Source organism: Brachycentrus maculatus, unplaced genomic scaffold (genome assembly GCF_059751285.1).
Source record: "Brachycentrus maculatus isolate JH-2025_06_01 unplaced genomic scaffold, ASM5975128v1 h1tg000055l, whole genome shotgun sequence".
NCBI classification, from domain to species: domain Eukaryota; kingdom Metazoa; phylum Arthropoda; class Insecta; order Trichoptera; family Brachycentridae; genus Brachycentrus; species Brachycentrus maculatus.
The window spans coordinates 5,161,849-5,184,436 of NW_028280809.1; the positions used below are offsets into that span (position 1 = coordinate 5,161,849).

Here is a 22,588-nt window from a genome sequence, read left to right on the forward strand (position 1 = left end):
TTATTAGATCGAGGTAAGTATCAAGTAGAAAGTAGATATGTACCAAATCCCATGTCTGAAAAACTTGCAGCAGTGTTCGATAAGTTCCAGACACATGAAGGCAGTGCGATAGCGGGCATCGGGTAATGGGAAGGTGTCAAAAGGATTAAATGGAACCATGTGCAGTTAAATTTTAATATTTAATATACATATTTAAGAAAATACCATTTGCAAAGTGGACTAGAAAGGAAGAAGAGGCTGTTTTAATCCTTAGCAATACATATTACTGAGGGTCTAATATCCTACTCCAACATACGGACCAAACGGATAAAGCCTAATTTTTACAGTCATAATGTTTAATAACACGGAAAAATGAAATTCACAAAGGAATATCTTCCTCCTACTTTAAAAGTGGCATTTCTGGCACATTTCCTCCAGCTGACAAAAGATTGCTGTATTTACACTTCACCAGCAATGCTGGATTAAGTTCTTGCAAAGCCGCGAGTGTATATTCTAGTTCGTCAGTCTCCTCTAAATCTAGTATTAATAATTTGAGTTTTTCCATTCTGTGTAATATTTGAATCCCCCTGTGGGTAACTGAACAGCCTGAAAGGTCCAAGTATTCCAATGAGGTACGAGTCAGACAGCTTATTCTGTCTAAACCCCAATCGTCGACGTGCCGGTTATTCTTTAGAGAGAGCCATTTTAAGAAATCCAAGCCTTCAAAATTTAGAAGTCCTTGATAGCGTAAGCCTCCATGGGTTAAATGTTCACAGTCTATCATTTCCACAAATATACCAGGTAAAAAAATATTTGGTAGTGGGGCAATTTTCTTGTGTTTTTCTTCTAACTTTATCCATTGCTTTCCACCTGTAAACCTGAGAAGAAAAATCATAATTTTCTCTTTTAAATTGGTGCAACCTTTGAATCGATGAACTTTTTTATACTACTAATACATTAACTGAAATATTATAATAAATTATTTTACATGATCGTGAATACAAAGCGTCAAACTGAGATTTACTCCACAATAAACTATTGCAGAGTAAATCTTAATATATTAATTGACCTGTATACAATGAATGAATGTAAAGCAGGTACTTGTATAATATTCAAGATCTCAAACTGGAGTTCACTATTTTTTATAAATATTAATCTGTCCGCCTCTGTAGTGTAATGGTCAGCTTGCTCGACTACCGTACAGGAGGTCCCGGGTTCGAGTCCCAGGGGGAGTCAAATAAAATATAAGTGATTTTTTCACTAATATTTATTCAATATTGCCCTGGACTGGTTCCTGAAGTGGAGGGCTGATCATCTTTCCTTCATGTGTTAAAGATCGAGATAACACTGTTTATATGATGCACTGCCCTATGCACCATTGGGGTGCGGGTAAGGGTTCGAAGAAGATAAATATTAACTGGAGATGCTTATATTGATTTATTTTTGATATATTGCTCACTCCTTTCAAGAACGTCATAAATTGTCAATTTTCAGTTATGCATGTTTTCGGAATGTCCAAAAAATATACTATATCCCAGCAAAAGAGGCATATTTTTAACTTAATATAAGACCTGCTACAGAGCAGAGTGTTGTTTTTGTATTTTGAAGAAAAGGTATTGTTCGATTGTTTTTTTTATTATACTAAATATTTTTCAAATGGAGGAAAAACCTTCAGGTTTTACCTGAAAAGATCTGTTGCACAGTAAAATGTTCAATAGGTGGCTTGATATTTATTTTTAATACATTATATTATATTTTTTAACTTTAAAAATGTTCTCCTGAAAAATTAAGTTTTTTGATTTATGACGTTCTTGAAAGGAGTGGGCGATATTAACTTTTTATACAAAATAACTCGTAAACTGACCTGATGGCACCACCACGGTGAACAATAAAATGAGCAGCTGCCAAGTTGGTTCCAAGTGCTCTAACTCTTTCCGCGTTGTATTCTTGCGCTAAGAGAATAATTTTTTCATTCTTCTCTCGAAACCATTTTTTCATCCGCCTGGGCCATGACTCAATTGGATATTGACCCAATCTAAGCAAAGTGGGGGATCGTGTCTCTTCGCTTTCGAAAGCTCTGAACATTGTCTGAAATTGTCCCGGAGTCTCTGCCACAGGCAATCTCCAAGAAGGATATTCTTGCCCGTGTATAACTTTATTTTGGCGTCCTTTTTCATCTCTAGTGTACCTTGTCGAATTGTCGGCAGAACAATATCGTAATAAATGAGTTGGATGGCATTTTATACTCGATAAGCATTTTGACAAATATAGCGACATAACTATTAGGACAACAATGCCGGAGAGATTGTTTACAGTCTAGTAATTTAATGTTTTAAACCAAATAACAAACAAAAATGATGAGAGATCGAGGTTATGTCACAATATTCGAAGTGACAAACAGGATGTCCAATCGCAGCATACAAAACGCCCACAGACTACCACTTATAAAAAACAATGCTTTTGAAAATGATAATACTCTGTGTTGCTTTTGCAGTGCCTTCTATAAAATACAATCCAGGTTCCAAACTAATTACTACCAATCACACCTAGGGGAGAAGGTGCCAATTTGGGGGTAGGTTTAAAGAAAACGAAGAAGGGTAAATGGAGGACGTGTAAATGGAATTAATTAGTGTTCACTACCATTAGCGCCAAATATTCAACAATTTTATGATTATATAACTAACTAACTAACCATCACGCCGCTTCCCCGCAGGGGTAGGCAGAGAGAATCGAACGCCACACCACTCTGTCTTTGCAAACATTCTTTGCCTCTTCTACATTCATGCATCTCCTTATACATACCCGACGATTATTACGACTCCTGACCCGGCCGCTTTCAAGTATTTGACATACCTGATTGTGCCAAGTATTTTTTATTTTTATTTTTATTTTTTATTTATTTTTTTTTATAGAAAAAACTATGATTATTATATTATCATTAAACCATACAAATATCTTTATCAAAAACTGAAAAAAGTAAATATTAAAAGAAATGTCATGTCCTTTGAAAGTGATAAATAATTTTTAAATTATGTAGCTAGGTACATATTAATTGAATGTACCCAAAATAATTTATAACATATAGCCTACTAAAAAACTATGTATGCAAAAAAAAACAATAGGGTCTTTTCAAAAATTGATTATTATGGATGGAACATTAAAAGTGCATTTTATGGTTCTAATGATGTAACTATAAATTTATGGCTGATATTTTCATTAAAAATTATCTGTTTCAAAATGTAAACATTTTAAAAGTCTAGTATAAATATTCTCATTTTCACTTCTATTTCAAGTCTGGTTTATTGTCATAAGAGGTCACAAATGTTCAAAAGAATTCACCTCTCCTGTATGTTAAAAAAAAGTATATATATATATATATATATATATATATATATATATATATATATATATATATATATATATATATATATATATATATATATATATATATATATATATATATATATATATATATATATATATATATATATATATATATATACATATATATATATATATATAATATAAACACAAGGAAGGCATTTAATAAATAATGTCCATATGTGGAATCTATTTAGTTTTTTTACACATAAAACTGTGTTTTTAAATCTTTATAGAATACATAAAAAAACAAGAGCATGAGAAAATAATACCGTAGCTAAGGAATTTGACTTATTCCACATAGTGTTTATGGCACATATAATCCCTTTTTCGGTTATGTAGATTGTAAAGTGCATTAAACCTCATCTGGTGGGGTTAAAATAAATAAATAAATAAAAGTGTTTTTTTTTAAACTCTAATATTTATATGCAATGGGCCAAACTGGTCTGACGATTTTTCAAAATTTAAAACTTTTGTGTATGCATTTTTTTGCTGGTATAATTTTATAAATATTTTAATGGCTGAAAAATTTTAGAATTTCATTAATTTCCCTCTGACTGACGACTGTACGATGTAAATAAAATACTGTAATTATTTTTGTCCGCCCCTGTAGTGTAATGGTCAGCGCGTTTGACTGCCTGGGTTCAATTCCCAGGGGGAGTCAAAGTGATTTTTTCACTCTAATATTTATTCAATATTACTCTGGACTGGTGCCTGAAGCGGAGGGCTGATCACCTTTCCTTCATGTGTTAACGATCTAGATAACACTGTGTTTATATGATGCAGTGCCCATTGCACCATTGGGGTGCGGATGAGGTATTGAAAAATAAGAAGTATTTTAATGTAGCAATGGCTCCCAGCTCATTATTCAACAAGCCATGAGAAAATGTTTATCGACTTGTTGGGAATAGAGAAGCTGTGGAGGGTGTTTGGCAGAGTGTTCATCTGTGTTTACTCATCAATATATTCACTTAAGTTCTCCAAAACATCGCTAGGAATCAAATTGAATCTTGATTGAGACGTTTCCATACAATGTTCAATTAGTTCCTCGTTCACCAGATTTGACGGTGCTTAATATCTTTTTGTGAGACTACTTAAAGGGTCGTTTTACATAAATAAAGAAAAATTATACTATTAACACATTGACTGCCAAATTTAAAAAAAAAAACAACTACCTTAGGGCCACAACTGTAAAATGCAAAGTATTAGTTTTTAAAGAAAAATCTGGGCCAACTTCATACCAAGTCTTAATTTTCAGAGAAAAATCTGGGTCAACTTTGGTAATTCGTCCAGGGGGCCAGACAAAAAGTGCATACATTACATGGCAAACGTGAAGTGTATCCAATTCATGGAACGTAAAATCCAATCAATGACTGGAGTTATATTTAACTCACGCAACCCCTTGACCAAACACAGCGTGAGTTAAATATAACTCAGATGGCATTCAACGTGTTAAGTACTGCAAAATGCCTTAAGGTGGAGGCTGACCGAAGCATTTCGTCGTAACGTAACACGTTACGATGCGAGCATTCAGGCAGTCAGTACACCGAGCCGACCGCTCCATTAACAGTTTCGGATGCTCGGTGATGCTCGCCGCGAGCGATGTTACGACAAAATGCTCCGGTCAGTCTCCACCTTTAGAATGAGCCATTACTTGTCAACGAGAAAATAGAAGCTATATAAAATGTTCATTTGTAACTAAAGGCCAAATTAAAACAACATCAATCATATAGAGTGATCTAAGCACCACTGTTTGTTAATCTATGTGCTGTTGTATTATTATTAACTTTTTTTTTTATCAAAATCATCAAACGTCAGTAATATTTTTTAGGATGATCATCCATTAGCCAAGGTTTTACTATAGTATTATAGTAACAGAAAGGATGTTTTGCCTGATCTCTATTAATGGCATACTGTTTCTTTTGGATTTAACGGCCTACGGTCTAAATAAAAATTACATATTATGTACACAAATAAATTTATTCTTATTATGTACAATCTAAGGATTTATTACTGTATCACCCAAAATGTACATAAAAGGGAAGTAATAAAAAATGCAACATGTATAAAATAAAATTATAATACATACATTATAGTAACTTATTTACACTATTTTAAATACTTGGCATAACAATAATTAAAGTAAATACCAAACAAAGAAGCAAACAATGAAATTTTTAAATAAAAGGTGTTTGTTTAAAAAAAAAATAACATAAACTAATCCACATCTTCTGTGTGCTTTCCCACCCTACCTTTGGGTTATTATCAAAAAGTTGGTGAAAAATCATTGGGTTTTTTTTCATAAGATTTCTCGATAACAATACTTATTTACAATTTTTCAGACAATTTTTTAAACAATATACCTATTTATGACCCTTTGCATATCAGAGGTTCTCAGCTATAAGATGTAGCAGGATTTTTTTGCGATGACATTCTATTGAATATTTTAACAAATATAGCGTGGGTGTACTGCAAAGCTGAGAAAAGCATTATCGATAAAATTAAGAAAGGTGTGTTGAGATGGTTTGGACATGTGGAACAAATGAGTGAGGAAAGAACAGTAAAACAAATTCATGAGGTGAATGTGGTTGGCACAATCAGGTATGTCAAATACTTGAAAGCGGTCAGGTTAAGAGTCGAAATAATCGGCAGGTATGTATTAGGAGATGCATGAACGTGGAAGAGGTAAAGAATGTTTGCAATGACAGAGTGGTGTGGCGTTCTATTCCCTCTGCCTACCCCTGCGGGGCAGCGGAGTGATGTAAGTTTAAGTTCAAATTGACACGATTATAAATCTCTCTTCTCTAACCCTTACACGCAGCCAATGGTGCAAAGGGCACTGCATCGTATTGACGCAGTGTTATCTTGATCGTAACTTACATGAAGGCAAGGTGATCACTCCTGCGCTTCAGTGACCAATCCAGGGTAATAATAAATAAATATTAGAGTTTAAAATCAATAATACTTATTTTCACCTCCCCTGGGAATCGAACCCAGGACCTCCAGCACGGTAGCTAAACACGCTCACCATTACATCACGGAGCCGGACCATTACACTGCTATTATAAATCAAAACTTCATATCTAAATTCATTTTAACCCTAGATTACGGGACGTTCGTAAAATTTACGATAGACATCCAATCATGGGGAGCGCCAAGGCAACACATGTAAAGAATGTAGTGACAACTATCATGAATCTTAGTTTTTACTGACATTTTATGTTCGTATTGTTAAAATTTTCAAAAACCATGTTGCGCTTACAGTGGAACCTCTCATAATGAGTAATTCACATAATAAGCAAAAAAAATGTAGAAAACTTTCTCCCTTAACGAGTGACATTTCACATGACGAGTTACGGAGAAAGGGCTGTCCCTTTCCCAGTCTCAACATTCACTTGTGAGCTGGGACTTCCGCGTCAATCAAAACAAAAAAGGTTTCACTTAACTCTTCACCAATAACCTAGTTATGTTATGGGTGGGGGGTGAACGGAGCATGACAATTTTTTTCTGTATGTGTAATGTATATGTATGTATATATATATATGTATGTATATATATATAAATATATATATATATATATATATATATATATATATATATATATATATATATATATATATATATATATATATATATATACATACATATATATATATATATATATATATATATATATATATATATATATATGTATGTATGAGTGTAAGTATGTGTATGTATATGTACGTATGTATATTTATAAATATATTCTTATTTTTAGTATTCTTCCCTAGAAAAAAAATCCTTTAACCACTCTCATTAATTCCTCTCCTTTCCTTCTCCTCCCTGCAAAATCTATTTTTTTTTATACCATACCCTTTTTTATCTCTGAATGTTTTTAATAGTTATTATAACATAAATGTGGAATTGTTTAATTGGCTTTATTTTTATTAATGTAATGTAATGTTTAACTATTGTTTATTATATACTTTTTTAAATGTAAAGCTGTACAATTCCCGAACAAATAAAAATAAAAATAAAATTAACGAGTACGATTCTGGAACAAATTATGGTCGTTATGAGAGGTTCCACTGTATTTTTAAATGTTTTTAGTAAATGTTTTTGGTAAAATGTGAGTTTTTCTTATCGTCGTACATTTTACGATAGTCCCGTATTAAGTTACATCGAAACAAGTCCTGTGGTCCAGGGTAATAGAAACATGGGATGCAAAAATAATTTGATAAGCGTTTATATTGAAAACAACTAATATTTCACATTTAAGGCCCCAATATCAGTTCTATTACATTGTGATGCACTTACTGCACATGTTCATGTTATACAACATTAATAACTTATTATATAATATATTGCTAATTATACATTAATAATTATCAAATTATAAACCATTTACAGTTGTGTTACAAATATACACATATTTAACTTTTTCTTTTAATAAGAAAAATAGTCAATTTCCACTAACATAAATAAATAAAATGAAAATATAAAAGAAGCCCATTTGCCCATTATGAAATTATAGTTATGGATATGCTTTGTTATTTCTTTTAAAGCTTTTTTTAAAGCTTTTTAAAGCTTCTTTTAAATCAAAGACGGCATAATAATCCTTCAATAAAAAACATTAATATATTGTTTTGGATTTAATTTATTAATTAAATCCACAATACAGCTCGCAAAAAAATATATTCCTGTGAACTGTAAAGGAAATATAAAAACGAATTATTTCACAACTGATTGGAAGCCAATTCAGTAAATTAATAAATGGAAAAATTCAAATCAGTGCTTCAAATAATGCTGATTATAATTGATAATGACTTGCATAGTGCTCTTGAAGATAAATGCCATGTGATTGCTATGTTTACAGGAACAGCATATATCTTCTGGCTAACCAATAAACACTGGAAACAATGAATTCCAGAATGTGGATTCCAGCTCCAAATAGTAAATGACTAACAGAAAGAACACTTTTCGTAACACATGTCTTTAGGTAAATTCACTCCCACTTATCTAGTTTTAAGTTCTTCTTTTAACTTCCAAATCAATAATTCCATGCACACGGTGGCATCCTCCGCACTGTCGTGCCCGTCTAGTGAATTCTGGATAATTTTCTTCAAATATTCGGAAGTCAGATTACGCAGAGCTCTCTTGTACGGCGGCCCCATCTTGTGGGGGAACAGAACGCTAGTGTCTACTACGGTATCGTGAATAAGTTTCAAAGCTTTAAAATCCGATTCCAAACTATGCCCGACTAAAATAGTTTTATCAGAAAACATGTGAAGGAATGTGGCCTGCACTTCGAGCAATGTAGTTTTTACATCTTTCATATCTTCTTCGGTTAATCCAGAATACCGAGTGTTGTAGTCTATAATGGGATATAAAGGTTTAACGAGTGACTCGTAAACAACTTTGAGCTTATTATCGATCACCGTCACTCTCGTTAGGTCTAACCCGTTGGTCGTATAACACATCTCACAATCCAGAGCGTACACACCATAGTCCTGATCGTTGTCGGGGTTCTCTTTAGGCAATGTTTTAACAAATCCGCGTAAGTTGTCGTGGTCCACGTATTCATACACGTGACACGATGCCGACAGACAACCATCCGAGGACATATCTTGTCCGCAACACTGGTACTTCACTTCTCCCCTGAACCTGTACTTATTATTAGGGTGATAAATGCATTCTTCATTTCGAACAGCATTGCCCTTTTTATCAACTTGATATTCTTTTTTACAACGGCAACATAACCGGAGGAATCCCTTTTGTTTTTTTTGACGAGTATTTACGGTGAATATTTTTGCTACGCCTTTTTCTTTATTTTCGGGATGGGGTCTCGGAAAACCGTTATTTTTTAATTCTTCCTCCGTTAATACCCACCTTGAAACGTTTCCGTAGAATCTTATGCCGGAGAGTTCCTTTGAAAAATCATCTTTTTTATACTTATTTTCAATACTCCACGAAGTGCTATCGGCGAGTTTTCCCAGCAGTACTTTGCTATGTGACAAGCCGCTTTTTCCCGCATCGGCGCTGCTAATTTTAACACCGTCAGCTTCTTGAACTTCTTTACGCAGCCTGGAGATGGATAATATGGCAGAGTTCTTGTAAATAGGCACCGATGTACATTTTTTGTTTGTGTGTAATTCCTCTTGTTGAGCTCGACTATAGGCATCTTCAGCAGTCAAATATATCTTAAGGCATTCGTCGATCATCAAGTTGAGATATCGGGATCTAATATTCACGGGTATTTTGGAAGCCAAAGGTTCTAATACCCCCGGGCGGTCGCAAAATTTATCATTCGGCATATGAGCTACTCTGGAGGTTCCCTTGGTGACTGTCTGTACAGTGGTGGACTTGGGAGGCGCTTCGGGAACTTTAGGTATAGATTTCTTGGCGTAGAGCAATGTGGAAACATTAGGGACATGAGCGATCCGGACTTTCGACGAACTAAGCGCGGGACCAGGAGAGGGCTCTTCCGGATTAAACTGAAAACTTTCAGTACTGAGTCTTTTCCTCGTTTGGTGGAATTGCCTAACTTCGGAATATCTATCAGTCGCTAGTTGAACAGCCTTTCTCTTGTGATCCGGTAAAACAGTAGTCGGTGTTCGATAAATAGTTTGGGTAGTGGGATGTGCGACTCTTTTCTTACTAGCGGAGATAACTTCAGTTTTTACAGCAGGTTTAGTTGAACTAGGTGGATCAACCACTTCCTTTGCAGATGGAACATATTCTTCAAATATTCGCATGCATTCTTGTGTTATTCGTTCTTCATCTGATTCTGAAAACTCTTCAATTAACTCAGTGTCCGACACACCATCATCGGAAACTGGTGAATTACTCGCATTGAATTTAACTTTTGATTGCGCATTATTTTTATCAGATTTATGTTTTTCTTCTTCTTTCGGGCGTTTGTATTCTTTGTCTTTGGAAGATTTCTTAGTTCCTTTATCCGTCGAGTTGTGCTTCGATGAACTTTTTGACTTATGATCTTTATCAGTATTTCTTTTATCGGGTGAGTTATTTTTACTCTCGTTACTCTTCCGTTTTGATGATAATGAACTATGCGATGATTTGGATGAGTTGTGATCGTCCTTATTTCTAGAGTTGCTAGATTTTGTATCAGGTTTAAGGGATGAGCTTTTATGTTTATTTTCAGAAGCTGAACTTTTTTCTTTGTCTTTTGAAATTGTCCTTCCGTCATCTCTCTTTTTGGAAGATTGGTGTTTATCAACTTCCTTATTAGAAACAAGCTTACTACTTTTATCTTTTGAAGATGTTTTATCACTTTCTCGGTGGGATGATTTAGAATTTTTATAGCTTTTAGAACTATGTTTATCGGATTTGTGTTCACTTTTGGATTCATTAGATTTGTGTTCACTCTTGGAATCAATAGATTTGTGTTCACTTTTAGAATCATTGGATTTGTGTTCACTTTTAGAATTATCGGATTTGTGTTCACTTTTAGAAACATTAGATTTACGGTCACTTTTAGAATCATCAGATTTAGAATGTATCTTTTTGGAATCTTCTTTTGAACTAGATGACTTTGTTTTCGAATGAATCTTGCTAGGGATGGCAGAATCCAACTTAGTGACACGGGGGACTTTAAATTTATCCTTTATACCCTTGGATCTTACATCTTCATTATTAATAATCGGAGCGGTCTGTGATTTTTTAGCGTCATTTTCATCGTCTAGAATCTGGCCTAGCATTTCAAACTCTGAATCCAAATCTTCAAAGTCTCCCCCCTTGGAGACACGAGCTCTTTTCATATCGGGTTCATCTTCTTCATCACTGGAAAACTTGGGATTCTTAGACAAGGGAGTAGGCAGATAAGTTACGCTGGACGTATAACAAGGGCTCTTGCTGCCGATACTGTTGGCAGAGTAGGAGGTGTTGGTCGGGCAGTAGCTGGACGTGCTGTAGTCTGCGGACACCGCGGCCCCGGGGCTGTACGTGACGCCCGATGCCCCCACACACCCGCTGGGAGTGTACAGGGACACATTGCTCATCTCCCCGATGTAGGCTCGGTCGGTGGGCGTGTAGGAGTTGGTCTTGTCGCTGGGCTGCTTGGGATCGCTACTTGTGCTCATGGGACTGTACGGAGCCGGCTTGTGCGCGCTTACTGATCCAGGAAGGTACTTCACACCAGATTCACTCTCCATTCCAGCGGGAGTATATTTTTCGAGATGTGGTTGAGCAGAAAGTTTGACATCTCCGTCATTAATGACGCGGACAGTGGATGTTACGGATTTAGTCGTCAATCGAATACTTTGGCTTCGGGAAGGTCTGTGCGGAGTATAGGGAACGGGAATGTGTTTTCGATTTAAATATTCTTTTCGACTCGGGGCCGGTACGAATTCGTTATTTGTCGGTATAATCCTGTTCAATTCAGAAATAGGAGTCGGATTATAAGTCACTTTGGTCGTCGAAGAAGCGACATTTTTATTGTTAGTGACGGGCGTCAATTCTTGCACCACTTTTGTTATTAATGTCTGTGAACTGACGCCGCCATCGTTGTCGCTAGAGTTACTCTCGGAGTGTAATAGAACTTTTTTAACAGCTTCCGATACAAGTTGTTGTAAAATTTCCCCATTTTCGAACGGTTCGTTCGAATCCGATATTTCCTTTTTCGCATGCCGAAAATGGCAATACGGCCGTTCACATAAACCACTTTCATAAAAGGGGCAATTGATACCTTTAAAATACCCTGTTGAAGGTAACATTTTAACGTATTTACTTGTTATTGTTGGAATAAAAATATAATCCTAAACAATAACCTAGAAACAAATGACATTTGGAACCTGTTGTTGTATAGATTATGACCAATAGAAAAACGATCTTAATTCCGAGTATTACTATCAGTCTGATTAACTTTATCAGCAAAATATTTTAGATACCATCGACAATAATATTTTATTCGGCAAGTACCTACTTAAAGGCACATTGTGCCATCTTGAGAGCTATAAACTGAAGATCAGTTCAAATTTGTTGAAGACTAACACCAATCGCCTGTCCAAACTCAAAACACTGTAAGGGACATTTTTTTTGAAGTACGTTTTTTTTTGCATTTTTGGACTAAGTAGATTTTACTTAGTCCAAAAATGCAAAAAAACCTACATCAAAAAAATGTCCCTTACTGTGTTTTGAGTTTGGACAGCCGCAATGAGTTGGATGCAATTGCACTCTGTTAAATGTTTTATTCTACCTATACATACCTCTACTATTTTATTCTACCTATACATGATTGTATTCCGAATTGTAAGAAACTTTGAGTTTCATATTTTTAAAAATCAGGAAATGCAATTCGTACAAAATGCATTATCAAGCAGTTTTTTTCTTGTTTTTTTAGCTGGTTACCATACGTGATTCTAAAAATTTGTGAAAACCTAATTGCGATTTTAATAATTAAATAATTTTCTGAATTTTATTTCATTATCTAAATTCATAATAAGTTGAAAAGTTTTATTTCATTATTTTACGAATTTTTTAAAATAACAAATATTTTTGCGTCAAAAAAGTTTTAAGCCATTCCAGAATTTGTTATGAATTGAGTTCGAACCCCAGGGGGTCAAAATAAATACAACTATTTTCCTATATAATATTTATTTAAAACCCCGGACTTGTACAGGCCTGATCATGCTGGAAATAATTTAGCAAACCAAAATGTGTTTTTTTTTAAATACAAACACATTTTCAAAAAGTCTTTTAACAATATTTAAGTCGATGTTTATCGAAAAACTTGCCTTTTTAAGCCATATCAATCATGCCAAACGTAAAAGTATGAAAATATATTTTTAAAAATATACAAATCGAAAATATAAACTCATATAAACACTCGTATGATACCACTTTTAAAAACTACAGCTATTTTTATCAACAGGTGATTTGTTTAACTAAACACTTATTGGCGAAAACAATGTTGTTTTCGAAATTAGTCCTGTGTAATGAAACAAAACTCGATATGTGGTATTACAGGAGTACAAGAGTCTATTTTAAAAAAAAAACAGTCATCATTTTCATTTTCATTCCTTTCGTTATAGTATTTCGTTTTGTAAATTAACGAAAATTTTCCATTCATAAAAAGAAACGAACGTGAGCGAGAACAATTAATGCAAATTAATGTATGGGTTTATGTGCATTCGGAATTCCGAAATACATTTTTGTGTTCATCTATTAACTCATTTATGGTTTATGGTTCTTTTTGGCGCCAAAACATCTATGTATTTCCTATCTGTGGTTATTTTCGCTCGTTTTTCGTGATATCTTTTCAATTCTTGTCACTTTTCTCGATTTTTTAGCATTCATTTAAGAAGGATCTTAATTTTTTTTAACCTACTCAAAATGCCCGTAGAAAACAATATTGTGATTAAATTCGCCAAACTCTCCGATCATGCTTTTCCTCCAGTGAAGGGATCTCGATTGGCGGCCGGTTTTGATCTCAAAAGGTGAGTTTAAAAAGACTTTTTCCTTTATAGTAATTGTCAGATAGAACTGGTTTTCACTATCATCTTTATTTGCAGTGCTTATGACTACGTAGTCCCCGCTAGAGGCAAAGAATTGGTCAAAACTGATATCCAAATAGAGCTACCTCACGGATGCTATGGGAGGGTGGCACCACGCTCCGGATTAGCTGTGAAGAATTTCATTGATGTCGGAGGTACGTTTATTTTATTGTATTTGCTTACTATTGGTATTATGTTACTAATACCGCTACAACATACAGTTTTCTGAAAAGAGAGGCAGAGAAGGTGTATTGTCACAATAGTATCCCCTGGCATGCAGCTACCTCAACTCCCATGTACTGGCAAAAAAAAATGGAAAATATGCAATTTTGACTAATGATGCAGTATTATAAAGTTTTCGATGTTCCATAAACTGGCAAAATACACTTGGCAGTTTAAAATGTTATATTTATGTGGCTTTAAAAGTAAATTCAACTTCAAGTTAAATAGTGTATATTTTATTCAGGCTTTACATAACAGGGGTTATTAAAACAGGGAATATAGAGTTAAAGTTTTTTCCAGTATACCCATGTTATGTGCCTTCCGAAAACAGCTTTCCAAAGAAATGACAAATCATCCTCATTCTATTAGCACAAATAATATGAATGACAAAAGATAATATATATATATATATTATCTTTTGTCATTCATTCCCTCTACGTGTCTAAATCCTTATTCTTTTCAACTATCTCTACAATTTCTCCACACACATATCTAAGGGATCATGTCTGAATTGCATTCACTCTGCTCCTATCCTTTTTGTGCCAATTTCGTCTTTCGTTTCTATTTATCATTGTTGCAATCACAGTACTACTAATGTTTTTTAATGTTATTAAAAATATATGTATGAGTATATAACCTCGAGTCCCTTAGCTACGGGATTCTATTTTCTGTTCCGCCTCTACTTACATTCCCATTCAGCGGTAATGTCTCACATCACGTCTTTTGTATCCCTTTAACCTGTCTGGGTGTGAGTTTCTCCGGACAAAACTGTATCTGAGGAGTGAATTTGTTTTTGTTTTTTTTTTTTACTTTTAAATTTTTATATTATAGTCGATGCTATAAGCAACATGTTTTCTTGAATAAACAAAGATATTTAGACCAGTAAACATGATTTATATCAAAATTATCAAAATATCGATAAATCATGTTTTTAACATGTTTTGATATAAATCGTGTCATAAATCATATTTTGTATCGGCCGTACATGTACGTCCAAACTCCTTTGAGGAAAGTTTGGTATGGCCGTACATGTACGGCCATACTCCCGGACAGGTTAAATACCCAAAATGCAATACCAAACAATTCCAACAGAACTTTAAATATTTGGGAACCAAGTACTTCAATAACCTTCCTACAGATACAAAAAAAAGATGTTAAAATGCTTTAAAAAAATAGTTTATGTAATTACAAATGTATTAATCCAAGAAAAGAAAAAAAAAACTGTAAAAAACAATTATAATAAAAATTAAATATATCACCCACAAACATAAACAATAAATAATAAGTGTAAGTCCCTCTCCAAGCACAAGAGCTTAGTCTCTTTACTGGAGAGAACTGCGTTATTAATTTTAGGATTGTAAAGTAGAAATGTCTAGAAAATTCATTAATGTATAAAAAAAACTCTTGTAACCATATTAAATATATATTTTTTTAAATTTCCGAGTACCAGTGTACCTACTGATTGTACAGTACTTAATAATTAATAGTGTCATTATCTCTCTTCAGCTGGTGTCGTAGACGAGGACTACAGAGGAAACTTGGGAGTCGTGCTGTTCAACCACTCCGATAAGGACTTCCCGGTGAACAGAGGGGATCGGATCGCCCAGCTCATTTGTGAGAAGATTTACTACCCGGAGCTAAAGCAAGTCGACTCCCTGACTGAAACCAACAGGGGGGAGGGAGGATTTGGATCTACTGGGGTCAATTAATCTTTACATCTTCGAATAACAATTGTCTGAAAGTTTTCAACGAGATAGTACAAAAATATAATTAATATCATATTACAAAAACCAGGATAGCTAGATTGTTGATGTTTTTCATTAATGTATTAGTGCTCTTCTTTCTGTGCCACTTCTAACGAAGATCGGCGATCATCATGGCTATCTTTAATTTTGATGCTGCAACTCGGAACAGAGATTTGGTGCTTCTGCCAAACCATTGTCGTAGGTTTTTCAGCCATGATGTCTTTCGGCATCCTTGAGTTCTTCGCTCCTCAATCTTTCCTTGTATGATTAGGTGGAGAAGACAATATTTTTCATTTCTCATGACGTGTCCGAAGTGCATCAGCTTTCTCTGCTTGATGGTTGGTAGGAGTTTCTTAGTTAGTGCTCTATTAAGAGTTTTTAACAATCCACATCTAAATGTAATCTCTAAAGATTGAAATTAGTATTGATAAAATACAAAGTTTTAAAGATTTTGAATTTGCTTGTCAATGTAGTACGATGTCTCATTCTTGAAATCAATCCGTTATTTCTCAATGTGATTCTGTTAACCAGTTGCCAATTTATCCTGAGCATGACTCAGGCAATCTGTTGCATTGATGAGTCCGAGTGCTGCTCGGGCAAATCGTATCCCAACTTGGTGGTGTTGATTTGCCCGAGCCAAATATATTTATGTATTTGTTTTTATTGACTAACCCGAGCAGTATTCGGGTAGTCCTGTTTCGAGTTGTTTAGTGATGATTTACTGCACTGACAAATTTTCTCATCAAAATTCGAAAGTTAAGAGTTTAATACATAATACATATACTGCACTATGTTTTTGTGTCAGTACACTGAAAATAGATGCATTTATTAGAATAGCACTTTATGACGTTGCTTTGTTCGCTATTATTTACAATATTTGTGGTCTCCAATAGTTTTAAAGAGGTAACTAATGATATATTGACCTCATTTTAATAAAAAAAAACTGAACGGTTTGAAGTAAATAAATATGTAATATTTTGGTCTTACATAAAAATTTATAAATATTTATGCCTAATTGGTCCTATTCACAATTGACGGGTTATATGTATTATACATGAGTAGCCAGCCCACTTGCAAACGTTATGTTAAAAAAAAATTTAGCTAATGGCGGCAATCGGTGAAAGATTAAATCTTCTACCGATTTCAGCTTTTTTGAGAGATTTTAGAAAGTGAACTGTCGATCGGCATATCGAGTTTTGCAAGAGTATTGATTTTTCTATTCCATTTTTTCCTCATTTAACGATTTTTGGCAGATTATGTTAAATATGGACGTAAATATTTTTAATTTTCTACCGATTGGCTAAAAACTTACTTTTTTAATATAACGTGGTTTCCTAGTGGACTATTCATATGTATTCACTTTCAAAAGCGAGTGCTGTCATCAGTTTTACTATGTAGAGGTAGAGAATCTCATTAATAACTTACATCTCATATAAAATCTGATACACAATACATAATATTTTTTTTAAACAAAAATTTTGTGTCCCTTTTTATAAGTTGCTTTTTTATTTGATTTTTTAGTAATGATCTTTTTTAATATATGATAGTTTTTCTTAATGATCCCTTGTTCTTGAGTTTTGATGCAATCTGTAGTACATTTTTAATGTAAAATTATTTCGATAGCGATGTGCGAATCTAATCAAAGAAAAATACTGTTTTACGGGAGGTGAAAAAACATTACATTGCTTCAACAATTGTATTGAAATGTCTTTGTAATTTTTGGTAAATAATACAAAGCGTTAGGCGATGCGAAATTGGATTCTACGTCGAACCACATAACTTAATTTTGCCAAAATTTCAGATAGGTATTCACACATCACCATCGATTTAACGTATTTTTGTATTTATGCTAATTGAAATGCAAATGTGACAATAAGCTTGGTTGAAAATAAAAACCTGTGATTTTACCATAAGATATATTTAAGTTGCACAGCTGCTTATGTTCAATAAAAACTGCCTAAATAAAAGTTATTTTTTTATTTCACCTAAATTCTTATCCTATATATATATATATATATATATATATATATATATATATATATATATATATATATATATATATATATATATATATATATTATAATTTCCATTTATCGGATCTTTACAAATATTCAATGAAAGTAAGATAGATTTTATGCGATATGTGACAAGTATAGAAGCGAAACTGCCATATTTCAATAATTGAAATTTTGTAATAATAATAATAATAAATCTTTATTCCAGCTTGACTAAGTGGTGGGTGCAATACTTAGTCAGCCATATATGTTTTACAACATTTTTTTTATTAAATGAAATTAAAATTACAATAGTTAACAAATTAAAAAGCAAAAAAAAAGAACGGCGACAGAAAAAAATAAGGTAAACATTTTTGGAGAGATGTAGTAGATGAAGATCAGCTCGCTGGCAAACGCAGCACTGTGCTCCAGTGCCGCCACATGTCTAGTCCCCATCTGTGCTCCACAAGCTGCTTTATGATGAGGTTGGAGCTCTTCTTCAGCCTCTCCCACTCGGTGCCTTAATAGCCCATCCCAATGTGGTAGGCGTGCTGTGGCAAACATACCACTCGCGCTGCAGTGTCGGGGTAACTTCATTAAGGCTCTGTATCCGTTATTATAGCATATTGTCGTGTCCTTTAAGCTTTGTTGTGTAAACTTACACCACAGCTCGCTCCCGTATTGCTGCGTACACAAAACTTGATAGTGTATTTTTTACCTGCGCAGAGCAGTGGGCAAAGCAGCGTGTCAGCATGTTGGACCGCACGCAATGAGCATGATACTGGCGCCTGATGTCCTCATCATCCGCACTGTTCTCTTGTAGGATATTCTTTCGCATTTTCAGAAACCAATCACGTGCGAAAGTTGAGGTCCGCCTGTACTAGGAATTTTATCATAGCTGCACGAATATGGCAAGTAAACAGAGTATGAGAGAGATAACTCCTATTACGCGTCCTAGCAAAGAACGCAATCTATGAGTTATCTCGTAGTTGGCAGTCAACGTGTTAACAAGGTCACCTCATAATCTTTTTAAGCTTATTAAATTTAAATTTGTGGAAGGGATCAAACATTTTAAAATTATTTTTACATAAAATATATTTTTTGGAAATAGTGAAGTTGAAAATGAATATTCAGTTTTAAATAAATATTGCAAGTATATTTAAAAATGTTTGTATTTATAAACACGATGCAGACTTATTTAATGAGGCCAAAATTTGTTGTTGGGACAAACAAAAATATGCCCTGTTTAACAGGGCATCTTTTTATTTATCTGAAAGCAATAATTATAAAATTTCATTGTTTTTACTGTTCGACTGGGTACAGAAAACGATGTAAAGTTTGGGGAGATATAAAAACTCAGCACCTCTAGGATAAAATTAATTAACAAACTATAGGTATGGAGAAGTAAAAAAAAAACAGGAATAAATATTATTTAGTAATAAAAATAACTTTTATAACAATCAAAATTTTATCAACTGTTCCCGCTGGCATTAGTATCAGGGAAGTAATCCGATGTGTTGAAAATCTCTGGAACAACGTATTTCAGGTTGTCGGGTCGTGTGTCAGCAACTGTCGGCAAATCTTTGGAAAGTTTACTCAAAAACGGTTTTAAGAGGTTTTTGATTTTATTCTCCGGTACCCCGATCTGGGCTTCCGCCAATTCCACTTGTCTCTCGACCACCGTCAAATCTTCGTTAACTTTATCAACAAATAACTGCAGACTGTCAATACGCTTCGATAAAACTGAAATTTCGCTGGCGAATGTCACGATTTTTGTGAAAGTGTTTGAAGCGACATCTTCACTTTCATGCTCCACCATGTTAATGAGGCTTTCGAACTCTTCGAGTCTCGTTTGCAGTTCGTCAATCGTATCGTGTATAGGCTGCAACTCTTTATTAACGTCTACCTTGACGTAATTTGCGTAACTATTTGCAATATTCTCCAACATTTTGTTGATTTAAATTATAGATGACGACACTGAAGGAGGATTAGCAGTCACTAGATTTGTGTAAAACTCACAAGCGAAGTTTTAAATAAATTATACAAGTACTCAAATCTGAAATTAGCCGTTCAATAAATGCTATCAAATTAAAGCACACAATAATATTTCGACACCATTCTGCAGTATCTGACATTTGCCTACGACGAACTGACAGTTAAATTTTAAGTATTGCCCAATAAAAAAAATACCCTTAACGTACTTAACTACATAAAAATTAATTAAATCTGTCATATATTTATGCAACGTTACTTTTAGATTTATAACAAATAAAAAATAAAATTCTTTGGAAGCAAGCGGAAAAATGCTAATCCTCAAATAATAATGATTTTATGAATCCAAAAGATTTTTTTTAAAAAGTATAAGCAAGATCATAAAATATAATTTCATATATTGCTGATAAAAAAACAGCTTTACTTAAATATTTTTATTTTTATTTATCAGTACATAATTATGCTTCCCGTTACCTGCTACAAGTGAAAAGTGACATCTGTTAAATTGACTGAAAATCTCTCTGCATTTATATCAAAAGAACTTCGCTGTCAGCAAGAGATGGCGCTAGTATGATATTACCACCGTTATACTGAAGTTTGAGGAAAGAATCTTTGGTCATTTACGTGTGATATCATACGTGCCCTATTTGAAAAATATGTATTTCCATCTCTTGATTTTTCTACGTTTAACCGGTTGTCCGCGTAAATCGCGTTTAAGCGTCCTCCAATGTTATCTTTGTGCCATTTTTTTTCTTTATTTTTGATATTTTAAAATATATGGAACACACAATATGTGTTTAATATATTTTAAAATATTAAAATAAAGAAGAAAATGATATGTTTATATTATGTATAACACAGTGTACGTATTTGGTTATCTTCAGAATATCCTTTAAATGAATATACAATATTTTTTTTCGGTTTTTAATTTCTTAAAATGTTACGGCCAATGGTGTATAGGGCACTGCATCGTATTGATGCAGTGTTATATTGATCGTTACTTACGTGAAGGCTAGATTAATCCCGCGCTTCAGGGTAATGTTAAGATCCAGGGTAGTATTAAATAAATTTTAGAGTAAAACTCACTAATATTTATTTTCACCCCCCTGGGAATCGAACCCGTGACTTCCAGAACATTAGCTAAACACGCTAACCATTACACCACGGAGGCGGACAAAAACCTACGTGTATGTATTTTATATGTATTATATTATCATAGTATAGTATTGAAGTGACCACCAAATAAATAAATCGGCTTCCAAACTAGTTCACTTAAGGGGATATTCGCAAACACATAATTCAATTCACTGGAGACCACCGGAGAGGTCACATGTCTGTTCACGCCCGATTTTTTTAAAGAATGAATATTGGATTTTGTTTTTTTTTTTAAATAAATGTAGATTTTTTAACTCTTACCTTTCAATAACTCTTTTCTTTTCAAAACCATATAATTATTTCGAAGAAAAACTTATTTTTTAGATGCAAAAACGGTGTTTTAAGAAAATATAAATTACGTAAAATGTTACCTGGGTTTAAAGAAAATGTACGTTTTGTACGTGATTATAGAATAAAACAGATTTTGCAATTTACAATCAACAAAAAAATCCACGTTTTATGGTGGTTTCGCGTCTACTCTAGAAATTTCCTATTCCGTTTGCATTTTCACGTCACTTTACAAGAACATCCTCGTTTTTACGGTGGTTTTTCGGCTACTACAGAATATCCACTCTGCGTGGTGTCTGTCCATAAAAATATTTAATATTGAAATCATCTTCATTTTGCCGGGAAGCGAAGCCGGAACCTCAGCGAATCGGCCTCACCAGACCGCGTCCGTCGAGGTAGAAAATTGTGGAAAAAGCGCAATGATATCTGTATTAATTTTTACGTGACAATACTATTTCTGTCAAAATTCTAGCGGTCTAATCCAAATGATGTTGAACTGGCTTATTATTTTAAAAGAAGTAAAAAATACAAAAGAAGAGTGGGAAGAAATAATATAATTGTTATTTTTTTGATGATCGTTTAAATTTATACCACTTTCAAATCATTCAAAATAGGTATGAAATTACCTAACATATGTGACATATATGGGGAACTTCTTCGAGCACTTTGGTATTTGTATGTTACATACATAAGTAGCTCCTTCGAGCACTCTTTCTACGTAACATACACGGAAAGCTCCCTCGTATTGTATCTAAAATATCTGTATGTTTTCAAAAAAATGAATGAATTAATATTACAATGAATTTTGACAATTAGTTTTAAAAATAAGATGACTGCAACACCCATTTTTAATTACTATTAAGTTGTATAAATTTAAACGATCATAAAATAATTATAATAATGTCATTCTTACTTCCCAATAACTCTTTTCTTTTCGAAACCATATATTTATTTTGAAGGAAAACTTATTTTTTCAATACAAAACGACTTTAAATAAAAAAAATGTTACTTGTAATGTTACCTGGGTTTAAATAAAGTTAAGTTGCTATTTAACGGTCTAAATCATTTCCAGTAACAAACAGATACAAATATGTAAGTACGAGTACGGTAATGCCACCTTTACTAGTCTTCCTATATTTCCTTTGCCAAAGTTATATGTTTTTCACCCTGAGCTCATTCATTCGCATAATTTTTATCCTTTAAAATACTAAATTATACTTTTGAATCCAAGAATCGTTCAAGTTAACCCTGCGTCGACCCGATATGGTATCCAATGTACCATTGGGTGCGGGAAGAGGTCAAAAACTCACCGGACCTTAGTACAGGTAGGTAATTT

The 22,588-nt window shown here is 33.6% G+C and overlaps 4 protein-coding genes across 6 annotated transcripts; 1 reads left to right on the forward strand and 3 right to left on the reverse strand.

Moving 5' to 3' along the window:
* Positions 1-10: 10 nt before the first annotated feature.
* LOC148311945 (distal membrane arm assembly component 2) lies at positions 11-2,387 on the reverse strand. The gene is made up of 2 exons (XM_088278241.1): positions 1,844-2,387; positions 11-857 (listed from the first exon to the last, which is right to left on the reverse strand). The coding sequence occupies exons 1-2, from the start codon at positions 2,254-2,256 to the stop codon at positions 380-382; spliced, it is 891 nt and encodes a 296-aa protein (XP_088134367.1). The 5' UTR covers positions 2,257-2,387; the 3' UTR covers positions 11-379.
* Positions 2,388-7,071: 4,684 nt separating this feature from the next.
* On the reverse strand, positions 7,072-12,180 carry LOC148311946 (uncharacterized). The gene has a single exon (XM_088278244.1). The coding sequence runs from the start codon at positions 12,075-12,077 to the stop codon at positions 8,358-8,360; it is 3,720 nt and encodes a 1,239-aa protein (XP_088134370.1). The 5' UTR covers positions 12,078-12,180; the 3' UTR covers positions 7,072-8,357.
* Positions 12,181-13,572: 1,392 nt separating this feature from the next.
* dUTPase (Deoxyuridine triphosphatase) lies at positions 13,573-17,790 on the forward strand. Of its 3 annotated transcripts, none has more exons than XR_015839319.1 (4): positions 13,573-13,799; positions 13,875-14,011; positions 15,585-16,021; positions 16,095-17,790. XR_015839319.1 is itself a non-coding variant. In XM_088278246.1 (3 exons), the coding sequence occupies exons 1-3, from the start codon at positions 13,696-13,698 to the stop codon at positions 15,785-15,787; spliced, it is 444 nt and encodes a 147-aa protein (XP_088134372.1). In that variant the 5' UTR covers positions 13,573-13,695; the 3' UTR covers positions 15,788-17,790. The 3 variants fall into 3 exon arrangements, 1 of the variants encoding a protein (XP_088134372.1); XR_015839320.1 differs by having other exon boundaries at positions 15,585-15,909; positions 16,181-17,790; XM_088278246.1 differs by having other exon boundaries at positions 15,585-17,790.
* Positions 17,791-17,922: 132 nt separating this feature from the next.
* Blos4 (biogenesis of lysosome-related organelles complex 1 subunit 4) lies at positions 17,923-19,951 on the reverse strand. Its single transcript, XM_088278303.1, has one exon. The coding sequence runs from the start codon at positions 19,763-19,765 to the stop codon at positions 19,289-19,291; it is 477 nt and encodes a 158-aa protein (XP_088134429.1). The 5' UTR covers positions 19,766-19,951; the 3' UTR covers positions 17,923-19,288.
* Positions 19,952-22,588: the final 2,637 nt, after the last annotated feature.